Source organism: Crocodylus porosus, unplaced genomic scaffold (genome assembly GCF_001723895.1).
Source record: "Crocodylus porosus isolate Cpor-Errol unplaced genomic scaffold, CroPor_comp1, whole genome shotgun sequence".
NCBI classification, from domain to species: Eukaryota; Metazoa; Chordata; order Crocodylia; family Crocodylidae; genus Crocodylus; species Crocodylus porosus.
The window spans coordinates 6906329-6924925 of record NW_017728914.1 but is presented as its reverse complement, the minus strand read 5'-3'; the positions used below and the strand labels follow the sequence as shown (position 1 = coordinate 6924925).

General features: G+C 36.9%; 1 protein-coding gene across 2 annotated transcripts in view; it reads left to right on the top strand.

Annotated features, from left to right (window-relative positions):
• Positions 1 to 18597, top strand: part of RANBP17 (RAN binding protein 17) — a 282087-nt gene that overhangs the window by 183545 nt on the left and 79945 nt on the right. For both annotated transcript variants that reach the window (XM_019534844.1, XM_019534845.1), the window contains 4 exons: positions 2052 to 2115; positions 2204 to 2312; positions 9692 to 9795; positions 16527 to 16615. In XM_019534844.1, the coding sequence (XP_019390389.1) occupies positions 2052 to 2115; positions 2204 to 2312; positions 9692 to 9795; positions 16527 to 16615 (366 nt within the window). The remainder of the gene's footprint in view (positions 1 to 2051; positions 2116 to 2203; positions 2313 to 9691; positions 9796 to 16526; positions 16616 to 18597) is intronic.

Sequence of the window (18597 nt, the reverse complement as noted above, 5' to 3'; positions counted from 1 at the left end):
TTACACATATCACCCATAATACTTCTCCTCTGTAAACAGATTTTCAGCTTTCAGGTATGTGAAAAGGTGGCATAAATGGTAAACCATGGGTTCTTTTGATGGAGGAATCTTTAGGGACACTATAGTGATAGAAGAGTCAGAAACTGGGTGTATGTCCTTAGCCAAAGGACAGGACAGCCTGTCTAAGTTCTAGCTAGTACAATGATCCCTATGTTACCTCTTCAATTCATATAATTTAAAGCAGCCTATAGAGCAGCCTCTCCCCTATGTTCTGCTGATGGGCACTGAGTAGCAGGCCTCACTGGGGACTCATTGCTAAATGACTTCAGTCAACCATGTGACCTCAAGAGTCAATTGCAAACAGAGCTAGCATACATGCATTGCTTGTGTTTTGTTTAGAATGGAATTAGACAGCAAATGTGCACATATTCTTTTTTTAAAGTTTTTGTTTTTAAGAAAGCTTTGCATATATATTCTTAGTAAATAGACCTTCGACGTACAAGATTCATTCTGAGAATCATCTTTATTCCTTCCATAAATACTCTTTTGTCAAAACGTTTTTTTTCATTAACACTGTGGAAAGGGGAGGTTTTAACTACTTATGGGAGTGCCTTTACACACACACACACACACACACACACACACACACACACTTTTAAGGTATATTTTAATATATATACTAAATATATACCATAAGTAGTGTCTGTGTCTGTGTATAGATATCCTGTTCAGGTAACAGGAAATACCCTGTTCATAGAATCCCAAAAAAGTAGGGCTAAACGGGATCTTTGTAGGTCATCTAGTTCAACTCCCTGCCTGAGGTAGGATCATTTCTATCCAAACCATCCCAAGCAAATCCTTGTCTGACCTATTACTAAAACTACACAGGCAATCCTATCCCACAACCAGAAAGCATAATAACATCCTTATATGCCATGGTTAAAGCTGTCCTTCTGCTGCATATTTGTATCTATTACTTGTCTGTTTGCAAAAGAATCCTAATAGGATATTTTCCTAAAAGATGTCATGGCATACTAATTTCCTTAGCTAACTAGTCTTCATCATTTCATAGGGTCAGACTCGTAAGCTTAAGTTAGTAGCCTCCTTGCCAATAACAGAAAATGTTTTTAAGGAAACTACTAAAATGTAATTTCTTCACTTTAAAAAAAAAGTTTTTTCTTCAGATGGAGAACAGTGAGTATTTAACATCAACATTTTAAAATTAAAAAGATAAGCACTAAATGATAATGTATTACCGTATAAATTTCTCTTTTCACTTATTAACCACATGTGATCTTCCAGAAGGTCCTCACTTTCAGAATTTGTAGTTTAGTGTGTTGTAGTGTTACACATTGTTTTTCATTTATCTACCTTTCTTTTGTAATGATTCTGTGAGACAATATGAGCTGAAGTTGTGCATTTTAAATTGGCTCTGTAAGGGTGGTCTAATTCATTCTGTATCTTCTTACCATTGTCTTTGAGGTTTAAAAAAACCCATGGGGACTAGGGTGTTCCATCACTGTCTTACTGTTCATCATACAAGATAACTTCAGAAAAGAAAAATTACAAATAAACAGCATTCTGTTCTGTCTGTTCATTTAAGGCTACCAGTCAACCAGTGCCACCACCCAATAGCAACCTTTCAGCAACAGGAAACTCCATTGGCTGCTACTATTACAAAGCAGCAATATTTTCTCCACAAAGCTGATAATGTGGTGTCATGTGGAAAACCAGCACCATTTATTGTAAAAGAAAACTTTCAGTTTAATTATAAAAATCCTTTAGTTCATTTGTCTCTTTTGTGACTAGAATATATAACATGAAAAGTAATTGCTTTGGTTAATAATGGATAATCTTTTTTAATGTTCTAAAGAATATTTCTGTGCTATATATTTAAGAAATTCAAGGTAGTCTTTGAGAGAAACACTTTTCTACTTTTAGTTAGTAGCTGTATCATACATAAAAACCAATTATATAATGATGAAAGTTTGAAAGAAAAATGCAAATCTCACCATAATGTTTTAAAGGCAGATTTTCTTAACATATGTTACTTATATTCTCTTAAAAAAACTAGTGAAAATAGATGCTGTGAAATTCATGCTTCAGACTCACACAGTAAGTTTTTGTATTATGTTCAAATATTTTAGATATAGCCATAATGTTGTAAACCATTTTAACTTTTAATGCATTTCTATTTTGTCAGAGTAAACACTTCCCTTTTTTGGGTGTCAATGATAATTACAGTCTCAGCGACCTTAGGTGCCGAACAACATTCTATACGGCTCTCACCCGCCTCCTCATGGTAGATCTAGGTAAGAGTCTGCTTAAGATGTTCCTCAGACATCTTGATACCTTTTGTAAGCTTACCAATTTTAGTAACAGAGCTGAAGTAGTTTAAGAATATTTAATGATAGGTTAATGCCATTAAAAAGCTCAGTTAATAAGGAAGATACGTTTGATCTCAATGGTATTTATAATACTGCAAATCAGCTTTTGAGGTTTGTGGCTATTTAAATGCAATACTTATTTTTTGTTTGTAACCTTCTGTTATGAGCTCTACAACCAACCTCAGTAGATTTTTCTTTTGCACAGAAGGCCTTTACACACTGTTACTAAGCTAATTATTTATATGATCAGAACCTGATCTTGTGATGCGCTGAACCTCTTCGGCTCCGAGTAGCATCAGTGGGTACTCCCGACATGTGGGTGCTTACTTTAGCAAGGATTAATATTACTTTGTATAAATTCTCACTGTATAGGAAGACTTAGCGATTAGATTTTGAGTTAGATTCAGATTATCAGATCATTGAGCAGTTGTGTAACCCCTAGCTGGGGATCCCATAGAACTCAATCATATTTTCTGTATGCGTAAAATTAACTGCATACATTAAGGGTTAAGATTCAATAAGGAATTAGGTGCCTGAAAGTTAGGTGTTGGCCCTGAAGTGGAATCCCAAATGCTGAGGTTCAGTATCAAGACTCCTTATATGCTACAAAGAGAGTCAGGCTCCTCAAATTGGGACCCAGAATAACCTAGACAATGACCATGACCATGCCTAAAGCGAGCTGCTAGGAAAAATGGAAGAGTTGTATTTGAAATTCCAGTTCTTCTCAGATTTTGGACACCTAGCCAGATCTGCAGTCAAGTGTCTGTATCCAGTCTGAATGCCTTCTTGAAAGTAGGCACCCACATTTCTTTAAAAAACTGAGCAGAACTTACTCTTTTTAAAAGAAAAGACCTTTTTTGTGTAACAGCCTAGCAATTGAATTGTTTGCCTAAGAAGGTAAAGACCTACCTTCACTTCTCTCAGTCTTATGGAATCAAACCAACATCTTTAACCTCCCAGCAACATACCCTACACATCCCTCCTGTTGAAGCTGTGCCTTTGCATAGAATTAAATTCAAGACTTTGCACAGAGAGAGACTACAAGAGGGAGCAGGTTTTGGTTGCCTATCACTTAGGGCAGCGCTGTTCAGCTGGAGGCCCAGAGGTTGTATCTGGCCCTCAAGGGCTTAACCTTTGGCCCTTGGTTTTCCAGTCCAGGTGTCACTTACCCAACTGCTCTTGCTGCCGGGAGAGTCCCCTGGCTCCCTCTCTCTCTTTTGGCTTCCAATTTCTGCTCCCACCCATGGGACTGAGAAAGCCCACAATGGGGGGACCTGGGAAATCAGTGCAGGGCAGATGTGCTGGCATGGTACATCAGGAGGGTGTCTGCTGTGCAGTCGGGAGAAGGCACCTGTGTAGTGTGGCATAGCATGACACAGCCCAAAAGCATTTGGCCTGCTAGGGTGTGCAGCCTACATAGAATATCTACTCAGAAGTTTGACAGCCTTAATTTAGGGTATTCACATGGGAGTTATGATGCTTGTGTTCTGGTTTTTAATGGATAATCTGTTTCTGTTTTATCCAACAACTATTTAATGTAAAATCCATAAAGAGTCTGAGGTGCATCCCTTAGTGGCGAGGGAGAAAATTCCTTAAGTGCTCTATAGAATTAATTAGGTTCTTATCAAGTAAGAATGACACCTTTTCAGTCAGCTTGTAAGAACAGATGTCAGCTTTTGATTTAGCAAGAGGTGGTTATATCCTAAGACAAGTAACAATAACCTCAGAACATTTTCTAAAATCTTGTAGTACGGTTTGGGGAAAGTAATGGGCTATATCATCAGCTGTCCTGGCCTTGGAGTAGTGACGTTCTGGTGTTATAGCCCTGATGGTCCAGGAAATGTGCATGATGCAAGGGTTTGGGGAGGGGGGTGTTTATTGTTCCATGAGCAGAATTGGACAAGAATTCTGACAAGCTTTCAGGTACAAAGTACCATTCTGCAGGTCTTGGATTAATAAAGTCGTTATAGCTATACTAATTTATCAGCCCAGGAGCCGGCCACTATATGCATTCATTTGCAGACATAGTATTATTTCTCTTAAATATTACTGTACTAAGGTACTTTTCTAGTAAGAATAATGGACTGCTAGTTTTCCTAGGTAGATACAACACTTCTTTACTAAAAATATTTTTTCTGTTGTTGGCATCATCTTCCCTGCTGTTTCTTGTTTTTAGTGTTAGATAGAGATGATGAAAAGAGGAATTAGACATATAAACTGATTTTCAGGCCCCTGCACCAGGGTTTAGGCAACCAACATATATGTGAAATAGGTTCACACTGAAGCCTGTACCTACACTAGTAAATACACCCACTGCTGATTTAAAATAAAAAAAAAAGTCAGCAATGAATGCAACTGAACTGAGCCTAAACAGTCTAATTGCAAGAAAAGACTAATCCATATTCAGCTTCATTTTGTTTCTAAAAGGTTTCTAAACATAGTGGCTCCTGTTGCAACTTGCAGCTAACCTTTTTCAGTGCCCATTAAGCTGCATGCTTTGCTGACATTTATTGAAAACAATAGATACATTTCCTGTATAAATCAGAACCTGCAGCCTCACTAACCTTTTCTATGGGGAGAGGAGAAAGAATAGATGGAATGAGTCCATCTAAGGGCGAAAAATCACATCTTTAAAGAGAATTTGTGTGAGCAAGTGCCATGCTGCTTGATAGCTCTCGTCCAGTGTGGGCCAACCCTCTCAGCAGGCTTACCAAAAACTAAGCCCTTCTCCCTCACCAAGTATTGCACCAATCCCCTTCCCCTGCCCGATCTGCACTGCTTCACTGTCCCTGCCCTATCTGCCTCTGCTGCCTGCTTCTTTCCTAACCTGCCATGTGCCACACAAGAGACTGACTGTGCCACTTGCAGCATGTGTGCCACAGGTTGGTACCCCTGCTCTATGCAAATGAAACACAGGACTAGGAGAAATGTGACTGTGCAAAAATGAATACAGTGAAATTGAGTTGAGCTTGATTCATCTAGGTTAGCTGCTAGAAGACAGGTTGTAAAACATTAGTTTTCATTCAGAGAGAACTGTTTATATTGCCTGTCATCCTTTTCAGGCTTTATAAAATAAAATATAATTAGGATTTCTTTATGAAGGTGTTCATACTACTGACTTTTTAAAATAATGTACATATAAATAAAATTAGGATAAATGTTGTGGGATTTTTTTAAAGAAATAGGGAGTGTGCATGTTCAAATTGAAGTGTAAAATTCACTGCAAATCTGTCTTAAACAGTACATTTTAAACTGTTTGTATTTAAACCATGTTCTTTGGAGTGATTCAAAAATACAAATCAAATATGGGAAAAATAGCAGTAGATTAATTGGTATTTGCTTCAAAATGCACTTTGGTTTCTGTTCAACAATTTGAACCTTGTTTGAATTTAATTAGACTTTGAATTCTTTATATGCCCCAGGTTGTGTGTCTAATGAAAATAGGCTTTTTGGCAGTTTGTAATTGTACCATTTTATCACAATGGTCCTTGGCCTGAGATTTCTAAGTAAACTAAATATTCATTTGTGTAAATTATGAAGAAAACTGTTATAGAAATATGAACAAAATATTTTCTTTAAATAAAAGTTTTGAACAATGTTAATGCTGTTTAATAATCCAATTTTTCTTTTAATTCTGGTTTACCAAAGATTTTACAAACTGCAGTGCCAGTCAAAGTGAGTCCAAGTTCATTGAGTATAATACCATTATTACTAACCACAGCCTGGTCTACCCAGTAAGATACATTTTAGCATGCACAAATCCACCAAAATATAGTTAATACATTTCTTTATTTCAAAGTGCATGATGAGGCTATAAATATAGGCAAAGGTAGCTTGGATCATAACAAAAAAGCAGTTTGCAGTAGTACTTTGTTCATGGAATAATTTGTTCCTTTTCCAGTTAAAATTAACGTTATCATTTCACTTCCCTTTATTGTGTAATGATAATGCATGGGTACTTTCTTTTACAGCTTTTTTTTAACTGAAGTAAAATATTTTAGGAATGAAATGTTACTGTTTTGGTTCTTTATCACGGCTTCTTCCTGGCCTATGCAACTGTACTGAACTTTAAAACAAAAAAGTGCTGAAGGTACCTTTTCATATTGAAGAACTACTTAGTTTCCAATGAAAAGTGACTTGTATCCCAACCTGTCACACAACCTCTCTACAGAATGGCACAGTAGAACTTTGTAGGGCTCCTCCAACACAGTTCTTTTTGCAAGATTTGGATATTAATTTGTTTGCTCCAAAAGAAATTATAAAAAATAAATAAAGAAGTAGAATCTGAACAATATGTAAACTATGAAATTAGAAAATAACTTTTAATGGATATAAAAACATAAAGGGAGATTATAAAAGTAGATATTTGTATAGCTGTTAAGTACTTCCTGATGAGTGAGCATTTTTAAAGTTTGTATCATCTCTGACAAATTTAACTTTTTGAAAGTTGGCTTGGTAGAAAAAAGGTTTGATAGGTCATTCCTTTCTCCAGTCACAGCAACAGCTATAGAAGCTGGTAGCACTGCATGGTTCTGTAACTGCCAAGTATTTCCCTCCATAAGACCTTTTTTTCCTCTTGCTTATGACTGCCAAATTTTCTAACTGAAGTTTTCTGTCAGATAATTTTAGCCAAAACATTTCTGCCATGTATATAAATGAAGCAAGAGAAAATTCATTGCGTTACCCATGTTAAAACTTCTAATGACTTTTTCTTTAAATTGCTCTAGTGCTTTGATGTCATGAAGCAGGAACAAAAAACTTGGCAGAAGTGTGGCCTTTGTGTCAAGGATGTCTTTGGCTAGCCTTGAGAAAAAACACCCAGATTTGATAAAGTGATAAACCTTTGAAAAATCTCAGTTTGCAGATTCTCAGTGAAGATTTCTTAGATTTTTCTGGCTAGAGTTCTGAGGCATCCATCCTCACTGAGAGTGCTAGATTTTCTCTGTACAGGAGGGGGGCAGAAGCTGACATTAAGGAGCCTCTCTCCTGTGCTTTCTGTGACCTTGCTAATTTCCAGGCACTAGGATGGAGGAATCCATCCTACCCAAGTCAGAGGGAACAGGAGGTGTGGGGAGGAAAAGAGTCTGATGACATTTGGATGAAGGTGGGGAAAAAGACTGTTACTGTCACTAGCTGAGAAAGGTGGCTAGAGTTGGTGGGGAGCAGAAGACTGGACTTGGGCGATATGGAAAGGAAAGGGAGGCTGGGACTGGGAGATGGGCAAGAGTTTAGGACTGAGAGCTGGGGTGAGAGAAGACTGGGATCATGCAAAACTGGGTGCTAGAAGGCTGAAGAAGATGGAACCGTTGAGAAGAAGAAAGGAAAAGTAATTAGGGTTTGGACTGACAAAAGATACTAGGATTAGAATGGGTATAGGGGTAGGAGAGAGAACAGGAGTCCATGCTGACAAGAAACTGGGCTGTGGGAAGGTACCTGAGACTGGACTGGTTTAGCAACAAGTGGCTGGGGCAATAGATCTAAGATTAGATTACTAACCTGGAAGAGAGTAGATTAGGAACAAGTAGTAGGTCAGGGAACAGACAGGTCAGAGTCAAAAACAGGTTGGTAGGCATGGATGAGAAAGCGTCAAGCCTTTGGGGGTAACAGACAGAAGAATAGCAGTGGTACTTTCAGAGCCCGGGCTGGAACCCAAATTCCTCAACTTTCACCCAGCTCCTTACAGTTATTAAGTATCTGTGAAAGGTGCTGGCAACGTGTCTCATCCCCTCCAGTGTTGGTCCACATGGAAGGTCACAGCTTACTCTTGCCACAAGTTATTCCCATTAGCTCAAAAGGAAGTGGTCTGGGAGGGGGTCTAAAAGTTTCAGTGCTGATGATGGTCCAGTGGATGTCAGTACAAAGCCATGTGATGTAGTGTCTTTATTCATTTTGCTTTTTTAAAAACCTAGGAAATCAAGAACAAAATCCTGTTAAGGTTAAGGTTACAAATACAAGCTTACAAAATGTAGGAAATGCTACAATTCAGATGACGCAGTTAGAATTTCCTTTGCTTTGTGCACACGAATCATGATGATAGCCTTCATTTATATGATCAAATACAGTGTTTTAGATACGATTCCTGCCTTACTCATTGCAAAAGATGGATAGTCTCGCTTCATGAGTAGCTTTAGTATTTTTTTCTATTCATTATTCATCCTGTGAGTCCATGTTTTACTTTCTTTGTACACTATTTAAACTCTGCTCTGAAGACAGAATTATTAAATTTCTCCTGAACTTTTCTCCTGAGCTTATCAGACCCGAGTGCTTCACAAATGATAATTAATTTAGCTTCATGACATGTCTCTGCAGTGAGGGACTATAATTGTCCCCATTTTACAGATGGAGAGCTGAGACACAGATAATAAAATGAAAAGTTTTCACTAATTGTGTGTGCCAAGTTTTGAGACAACTTAAGCCTGATTTTCTCAAGTACTTAGCACTTTGTCAAAGCACAACTTCACCTGAGTTAACTTTGCAACTCAGTGTGCTCGGCATACTAAGCAAATCAAACCTCAAGATATCAAGTCAGGCACCTGGGAAATGAGGGACACGCAGTTAGTGAAAACCTGTGAAAAGTTTAAGTGACTTGTCCAGCATCACATAGGAACTCTTTGACAGGTAAAATAAGGCACAGAAGTCAGTTCTCCCCAACATCATTTGGTGGCCTAACCTTGAGGCTGACCTCCTTGTCCCTGCCTTGTTGTCTATGCACCTTCCAACTTGTGTAACAAATCAGGCAGGAATCCTACAAACAGAAATTATCTTTACTTTTCAGCCCTGATTTTATCCTCATGTGCATGAAAATGAGACAGGGGCTATATGGACTAAATACTGTGTGATTGTGCCATTTTTTAGACATATGCTCATACACAGAAGGTTTGCAAGTGTTTGCACAGGCAGCCTTTATACTAACTTTTCTAACTGTAAAAATATTTATAATATTCCTTTAGTATATTTGTAATACATGAAAGGAATATAAATAAATAAGGTGTGTTTATTACACAGAGGTGTGCATACACACTACTAGAAGAATAGAATTATAAAAGGGGGAAAAAAGAGTAGTCTCAATTTCAAGTTATTTGCAGTAAATAACTTGTCTGTATTTTTTTATTCAATCTGTGCGCCTCAGTGAAAATATTTCAGAACTAAGGGCCTACTCCTTTTGCTCTTAGCTCAAGCTGCCCTTCACTAAAGGTCAGTGGGGGTCTTGACCTTTAAAGGTGTATAGGATTGGGTACTGTCCTGCCAAATGGCAGTATGAATATGATGTGATGCTCTGTTGTTGTTTTTTTTTCCCTCCTTAGGTGAAGATGAGGATGAGTTTGAAAATTTCATGCTCCCCCTCACAGTTTCATTTGAAACTCTAACTCAGATATTCAACAATAGTTTTAAACAAGAGGAGGCAAAGGTAGGTCATTTCATTTTTAAGGAAAGAAAATATTTATTGGTAAAATAGGTTAATTGTGATGAAAATATTTTGCAGCAGATTGACTTTTGTATTTTCATCTTTGCCACATACATTTGTACATATGTGTATAATTTCCTTTATAGTATTGAGCTAAAAAGTCTATATTTGATTTCCCATAAAAGTAAACGACTTTATAAATGCGCAATTAAGCCATTGGGATTTCATAAGTGTTTTGCAGATAAAGTGATCTCATTTGAGTCACATATACACTCAGTGGGACAGATATGCCTCTTGTGGTATTTGGTGTGTTTCATATATGAGTCCTTCTTTCTGTGTGTATCTTTTTATATACATTAACATATTTATTTGGGAGGATAAGGAGAGATGCTGTAATACACTTGATAAAACACTGCATCTTTAAAGTATTTTTTCAAACAAGAATTTAATATATAAATCAAGACTTTATTAAATGGCTGGGCATATATGTATAAATAGGAACTGGTCTTGAAGTATTGCATCCTTAAACTGAACAAAGTGATTAGGATAACTGATAGCTAAATAAGGTTTTTATGTGCCTGTGGGAGCCATATTAGGATTGATTTGACAAGTCAGTTCAGCTGTGGCAACAGTCATAATATCTAACACAACATTATGTTTTATTAGTAAAATCCTTAAGTGTAGCAAGCTGTTTGTGTCAAAACAACAGTATATTTTAGGCAAGAAAAAGACTTGCTAAATGGAAACAGCATCATCAGAAATGATAATACATTAGGGCAGTATTGCATTAAATAGATTCCTTTCTCCTATTATGAAAAAACAGTTAACAATGCACTCTAGAGTGCCTGTTCCAGATACATACTATAATCTTCTAAAAGCTCTAACAGTAATTTTTAATTTACTATTTTAAAATATGATGGAAACCTTCACGCTGCCTCACCATCATTTGCCCTCTTTTTTTCCTGGAAATATAAGCAGTAATCAGAAGTGCTATCTGTCATACATCTTTGCATGACTAGTGGATATATAACTCATAATACCCACTTGGATTAAATCAATATTTTAGAAAATATGAATGGAATGGAAGATCACATAATCTAGATTCTACATTTGTTGTTGCCTTAAGTATTTAATTTGTAAACTGCTTTTTATATATTGAATAAATATAATTATGATGAGTTCTTTTGCTTTTTTTGTTACTAATTTTAAAAATTAGAACTAAGACATCATCCTTTTAGAACCATTCTGTTTGTAAGAAATTTCATTTATCTTATTTGAGGATATTGTCGTATTAAGACAATTTTGATGCAGTTATGTCTGGTTTGATAGAAACCACCTTACTGGAGACATTTTAATGGAGTGGAGTCATATATCCCTAAACAAGCAAGTTCTTAACAACCCTGGAAAGTGACTGCTTGATTACACTTTAACGGTATTTGCAAATAAAATCACAAGTAATTAAGGGGAAATCTCCAGGCTTTTGAGCAAGTTTGATGCATGATAACTGCCTGATTCAGCTTCATCTAGAGTAATGCTGTGTAGACAAGAGCTACTGAGATCAATAGCAACATAATGATAGTGGCAGAATTAAGTGAGTAACCTGAGAACTGTGTCTTCAAAATGCATGCAGCTGCCACAAGCCAGGGCCACACAGTGCACTCCGTGCTTCCGTCCTAAATGTTCATCAAAAGACGCCCTGCAGGAAAATGGAGTTAGATGCTCTTTATTGCTGATCGTGTCTCTTGCCACATTTATCAGGGAAATTGGATTAGCAGTTGGCAGCTGCAGGTAGACAAGGTTCTGCAGTGATTAAATATGCAGCTTGGCTGCATTTGTTGTGACAGACCTTTAGTAAATTCTACTGTAAGCACCATCTGTCTAATTTGTATAAAGAAAACTTGGTGCTTTGAGCTACCAATAAAGAACTAAATCTGTTGCTTTATTGTAAACAAAACTTTTGCTCTAAATTCTTTTAAACATAATTTATTAGGTTGAAGCTATTTTTCTATCATGATGAATAAATAATACATGCAAAAGTGCTTTCAGGTACTTTTTTCCCCCCAAGTACTGGGAAAAAAACAGTTCAGTTTTGTACTTCAATAAAATGTTTAGCATTCTGATCTGCAGGGAAGTGACACAGTTAAAATATTACTATGAAAATGGCCCATGACTGCCAAATTCATTTAATTTGTGGTTTTTACTAAGAGTTTCTAACGGGCTGTTTTTATATATTTTTAAATTCACAACTAAAAAATAACTACAGCCAAAGAGCTCTTGTTGAAATACATTTGCAGTTGACCAAGCTATATGTAAAACTTATGCCTGGGTTTCTTTTCTGGAAAAATGTAATATAATTGAAGAAGACCTAGTATGTGTCATCGGCTTTTTTCCACTTTGAAATGAATAGGAAAAAATCATAGTATTAAAACAATTGCCAATTCTTCCCTTCAGATTCTCTGGATTTGCCCTGACAATCCAGTTAAGTAATATATTGACTAGCTAGCCTGAACCTCAGTGGTACTTTTATGTTAGTTATGACATCATCAGTTTGAATAGAAATGAATGAAAAAATATATCTGAGGGAAAAGAGCAGTTAAATAGCAACATGCTATCTTTAGCTGGTTTGTAGAAACTCCATGCTGTTAAATTATTTAAAATCCTTGATTTTCAGCTTGCACACATTAAAAGTTTTCACACTAAGTGCCAAATGTTGCAAACAGCACTTTAACAGAATGATTTTGCTTTGATCCCTGTAGCAGTTCCTGAATAATTTATCACAGGTTATTGCCTTAATTCTGGAGAGGGATAGAGCAATAAAGGCAGATGAAAACACTCCAGTTGAAACACCTTGGGGCCTGCTCATTCCTCTGACACGGCTCTTTTGTTGGAACTATTTAGAGGTTATTAAGACGTGTCTCCAGAATTAAGAGTATGCTGTAAGGATGAAGACAGCCATCTTAATTCTAAAGACAAAGCGCAATGACCCTTCACCTTTTTTTTCTTTGTTGTTATTATATAGTAGAATTATGAGGGTAATATTATAGCTGCACCCAGTAGTGCTACTATAGTTAAGGGTCTGTCAGACTTTCCATTACAAAACCTGTTTTGGGGGTGGGTGGTGTGAGTGGTATCTCGTCTGTTTCAAATTGCATTAGTCAGAAACTTGGCACACATTGTCAAGTCACAATTCAAGTTTAGGGTTTCTTCCTATGGATGCTTAAATGCTCAGTTCTTTTCCAGTAGCAATGCATGAAATATTTTTTTAAGATTAGACAATAATGTCATAATAGAAAAAGCAGTCTTTTAAATTCATTAAAAGTAGACTTAGCACCTTTTGCTTTACAGATGAAGAATATTTTGAAACCAATCAGTTAGGGCAAAAATTAGTATAAAAATTAATTTATGTGAAAGCCTGCATTGTCCCTCTCTACGATCTACTCACCATGCCTCTTGGATACACTGTTCTTTACTTATCCTACATCCTTATGCAGTGTTGCTGAGTACTCCTAACAGCTGTGATTTTGCACCCCAGAGATGACTGCATTCCAGTGGTGAACAAAATGTTCCCTTTGTTAGATTACTTTGATTACTATGTTAAATTTGTGAGATACTCTTCAGTTCTTAAGACTGAAACCCCCAAAGGTGATACCTAAATGTATCATGTTATTTACTATTTTTCTTAACAATTTTTATAAACACAAATACCTTTGAAAATTCATGGTCTAACAAGTCTATTCCACCACCCCTTGGAGAGGTCAGTGAGCAAAGGATTCGGAGTGAACCCTAACCTCATTGAAGTTAGGAAAGTGTTGTCAATAACTATGACACCAGGGTTTTACCTGGGGTCTCTGTGTATCTAGCATTGATTTAGCAGTTCTGGCCCCAGCGTCTGTAAGCCATATTGTCATTTTATAAAGTAAATTTCCAGTGAGGAAGTATTAAACCAGTGAGTTCAGTATGACATATGTACTAAAATATGTAATTTTATAGATCACAATTTATATATAAAGAATAGTATGCTTAATAGTGGTTGCTGTTTAGATAATAATAGTTTTGGAAAGCATTGTTATATAGCTAAAGAAATTCATTTTCTTTTCTCAGTTGCTCTTTGATACAGAAATTCAAATGGCAGATGAAATTGCCTTGTTCTTGCAAGGTTCTCTAGTACAAGGCAGTGTCATCACCTAAACCATGTTGCACACATACCGTATTTTTCGGACCATAAGACGCACTTTTTTCCCCCCAAAAGTGGGGGGAAAACGAGGGTGCGTCTTATGGTCCGAAGGTGTGTGTCCCGGGGAGACGGGGCGGACCTTGCCCGCGGAGGCGGCGGAGCCTGAGCGGGAGACCCGCCGCTTGTTTATGCCGTGTCCCGGGGAGACGGGGCGGAGCTTGGTGGCGGAGCCCGAGCGGGACATCCGCCGCTTGTTTACACCGGAAGCCGGCGCCCGTGCCGGTGGCCGGGAGCCGGCAATAAAAATGGCCGGCCACCGGCACACATAGTCTCTCCTGCCATAAAAACTGGGTGCGTCTTATGGTCAGGTGCGTCTTATGGTCCGAAAAATACGGTACATTTAGGAGTAGCTTCCTTGTCTCACTACAAAGACATGTTCTCTCCAAGGAATGTTTTCCAAAAACCAGTTACTTTTACAAATGAATGGATAAGAACTGTAGGGTTGGTGGGTGGATTAGTTATGTGTATGTAGGCCCTATCCACCACCTGACCATGGGTTATTTCTTTCTGTGCATGTTCTACTGTATATAAGAAAGGCAAGTTCTAGGTGGTAAACATCTTCCACGTCTTTCATTGGATTCCTAGTTTTGCCTCGTTCTCTAGAAATGTCTTAGCTTTTTCTTTCTGTAGCTAGAATGGACAAAAAGCCAAGACTGTATTTAAATCCTCCTATTAAATCCTACCTTGAATTTTTTGTCACATATTATGGTACAGACAAATACAGCAATTTTATTGATATCAGAGGATACTGATACAAGCTTTTAGAATGCAACTACTATCTCTATTTGCCTGTAGCAATACAACTATAGCAAAGCACCTCTAATTATAACCTTTCTTAATTCAGAGTCAGTTTTAGGGCAATGTAGCTAACTTGTATTGCTACAGGATCATTCAAATATAACAGGTAGATCATAACAGCTGATGCATATGCTCCTGAGCAGCAGCTCCCCCCATCTTTTTAACGCAGCTAAAAAAAAAAGGATGTCAGTCCATATGTGTCAGTAACACAGTTTAATAGGAAATGAAAAATTATATGAAACTTCTCAAATTCTTTCTATTCAGGGCACAAATCTGCTAAATATTTATTTTCCACATTGTGGAACAAATGTATCAATTGCTAAATTGTAGATAAATGCAATGGTTAGGTCCCAGCCTTCTATGGGCTGATTGTTTCCTGGCAGGTGATCTCTATTACTAAAATTTGTCAGAGTTCAGGGCACTGAGAGTCTTGCAAGGTCAGGCCATTTCCCCAACTCCAAGGAAATCCAGCTGTTAGGGTACTTATATCAACAAGTTACCAGTTTTTTGCAAAGAATCCAGTTTACCATCCAGTAAATATGCACAACTCCTACTGAAGTTGATGGGGTTACTGTATCTGTATTTGGAAGTAGAACTGAGCACTTGTATGAGATCCTAGTTTTACCCCTGTATATAATCTGCTGCACTCCATTTAGTTCGTCTGAGAGAGTTTCAGCTGATATGTGAACCTTGTCTTTTGTACTTCTTCACTTATAAATATTTTAACCTTGTCACCAAATACAGTAGTCTTGAAGATGTATTTTGATATCTAGCTTTTTAAAGAAAGAAGAAAAGGCTAAAGCATTAATCTTCCCTCCTGATTCCTCTATATGCTTCAACAGTTTAGCCAATCCCTGGAGTTCTTAGGTATTTCATAATGAAAAAGGAATATAAACCACATCTATAATCCATAACTAATATTAATATGACATATTTATGTTATTCAGTAGTCAAGTAAACAAAACATAATTTATCAATGAAGTATTCTGTACATTGAAAACTAATTTTTCATTCACTTAAAACTGTCAGTGAGGATTATCTACCTGGAAAATTTCATCAGCTTTTGAGTTGTTCCATGTTCCTTAAAAAACTTTAAATCTTTTGACAGAAAAAATAATGTATATTTTCACTCTAACACAGTTAATTAAAATGGGGGTGCACAGAGTTTGTATCAACTTCCAAAAATTCATTTTTTGGCTGAAAACTTAGAAAATGACATCCCAAAAGAGTTTTTCAAAAAGAGATAAGCATGTGAAAATGAAAAATAATAGAAATTTTAATATAATCTTAACTGTAGGTTTAGTATGAGGATCAATTAGTCTTATGCCTCACATAAAATACTGCAAGCTTTCATTAACATTTTATTACTGATATCATTCCTTTAAAAGTGCTTCTTGTACTAATATTTTAAACATAAATGTGTAGCATCCGCAGCTTATGTTTCTGAGTTTGATTTATTCAAAGGTACAGAATACATTGAGTAACGCGAAACATTCCCTAAGCATTTTGTTATGTTGCTGCCATAAACTTGGGCAAATTTTGTTTGTTTAAAAAATCTATGGTTTTCTATAGAGAAGGATTTGAAAGAGACATTTAAACTAATGAATCAAAATCAGATATGTGCTCATTATTGGCTGATTATTACTCCATCTGCTCTGCGCTAACGTGAAAATCAATTACTGTGTCTCTTTCCTACTGACAGCGTATGTTGATCGGGCTGGCAAGAGATCTTCGAGGGATTGCCTTTGCACTGAACACAAAGACCAGCTACACCATGCTGTTTGACTGGATGTATCCTTATTACGCTATGACAATACCAGCTCTGTGCACAGAGGGATACCAGGCCCCTTGCATTAGTTTAATAGTATGGCACAGTGGGGAAGAGGAAACAAAGCTAAATGAACTAATGTGTAATCAGCTAAAATTACAGCACAATGGCAACCATGCAGTTAACTGAGACAGACCATAGAGAGGTCACTTTTTGTTGGTCACACTAATACCCTAGAAAATATCCAAGTGGTTCCCAGTCCCATTGCTAGCCCAAGATGTTTTGTTAAATATATGGCGACTTTAATGCAAAAGAATAATGCACTTAAAGTTGCTTTACAAATTATCTGAAATACTGATGCAAAATTTTGCTTTACAAGTGTTAATCCAGGGGGGATTCCTATATCTAGCTTAATCTGGTCTTTCACTGAGCCAATAACTATGTTTTATATCTATTTTATTAATATGATGACATTTTTCTTGTTCAGAAAATAAGGATCTATCTAGATTTACAGATTCCCTCAATAAGTAAACTCCAAAACTACTGTGCTTGCTTTAATATCTTGGTCTTCTTTCTTAATGATATGCTAATGTATCTATTAATACCTAACGGTATTCTGTTAATACAAAGGGAACTCTTTGGTATTTTTAATAAGTGCACAAGTCACGAATTCTGTCACATCATTCATAATTAAACTCATTGTTTTAATATATAATGGGAAAGGTATAATATAGATTGAGTTAGATCTGCTAATACTCTGCATGATTTCTATGAATTTGTTTATAGCATACATAAAATAACATACAAGTTCTGTTTTACTAGGAACAAGGGTTATTTCGACAAATGCTAAAAGATACTTATACAAAAAATATATAACTGGAGAGCATTCTGTCATTATAGAATTATGATTAGGAATGTAATGTAAAGGAGGAAAGGGCAGGAATGTTGAGCCATTTACAGTCTTAACTATGGCCTTGTGCAATCAGTAGATAGACTCTTGCTGAGAACTGGAAAGGCCTTCTTGAAAACTTTGCAGGTCTGCAAGTGACTACTTAGATTCAAGCCCCGCTTGCATGAGACTGCTTACAGACCTGAAACAATAAGGGAAAAGACTATTTAATTTCAGTGGTACAGGAATTGCAAAGCTGTCTCTGGGACCAAGGGTGGTAGAAGACATACTACAGGTAACTGATTTCCTTTCCACTGTGCAAGGAGCAGATCAATTTATGGGAAGTCCACTCCATACTAGTCTTGAAGGTACGGAACACACAACTGTCTCCATTGTACCTAATGTCTTGAAAACATATGAAGTCATTTATAAGCTATTTTTAATCAACCACTGACTTTAGATTTGGACTGCCAAGAGACCTCCCATTAATCTGCATTAACACTGAAATAAAAGTGAAACTTATCTGTCCAAGGCCTTTTTGACTCCCATCATTTTCTATATATTTTCTCTTTTCATACATACCTGTACACAGTTACAGATCATCCTTCCCCTGCCACCTTTGATTTGACGAGCAAGTGCCTGCTTCTGCTCAGTGCATTTAATCTTTCCTGGGATGCAGCCCCGTGCTCCCATTGATTGAAGTATTATAGCAAAGTAAGCTGTGATCATATAAGCTCTTATTTGCTGTACATAAAGAATAAAACTAAAATTGGTAAATTGAAAGGAGTGGGGGAGGCTTTTATTTACATTGTAAGATGATAATTAACATTGTAGGATGTAAATTAATATCAGTTACTGGGTGCCTATATACGTGAAGGGAGACTGCTCCAACACTCTGTAATCACAACATGTTAGAACAGACTCGATTAACCGTGCAGTAATTACCATGCCCCAGCAGATTCCAGGGTCACATGCATCAGGATCCCCACACTGAAAAATGGCAGTGGGGGCACTTTAACTAAAGCTCATTTGACATGCTTTAGTTAAGGCGCCCCACCACCATTTTTCAGCATGGGGACTCTGATACATGAGATGCTGATACGTGTAACATTCCCT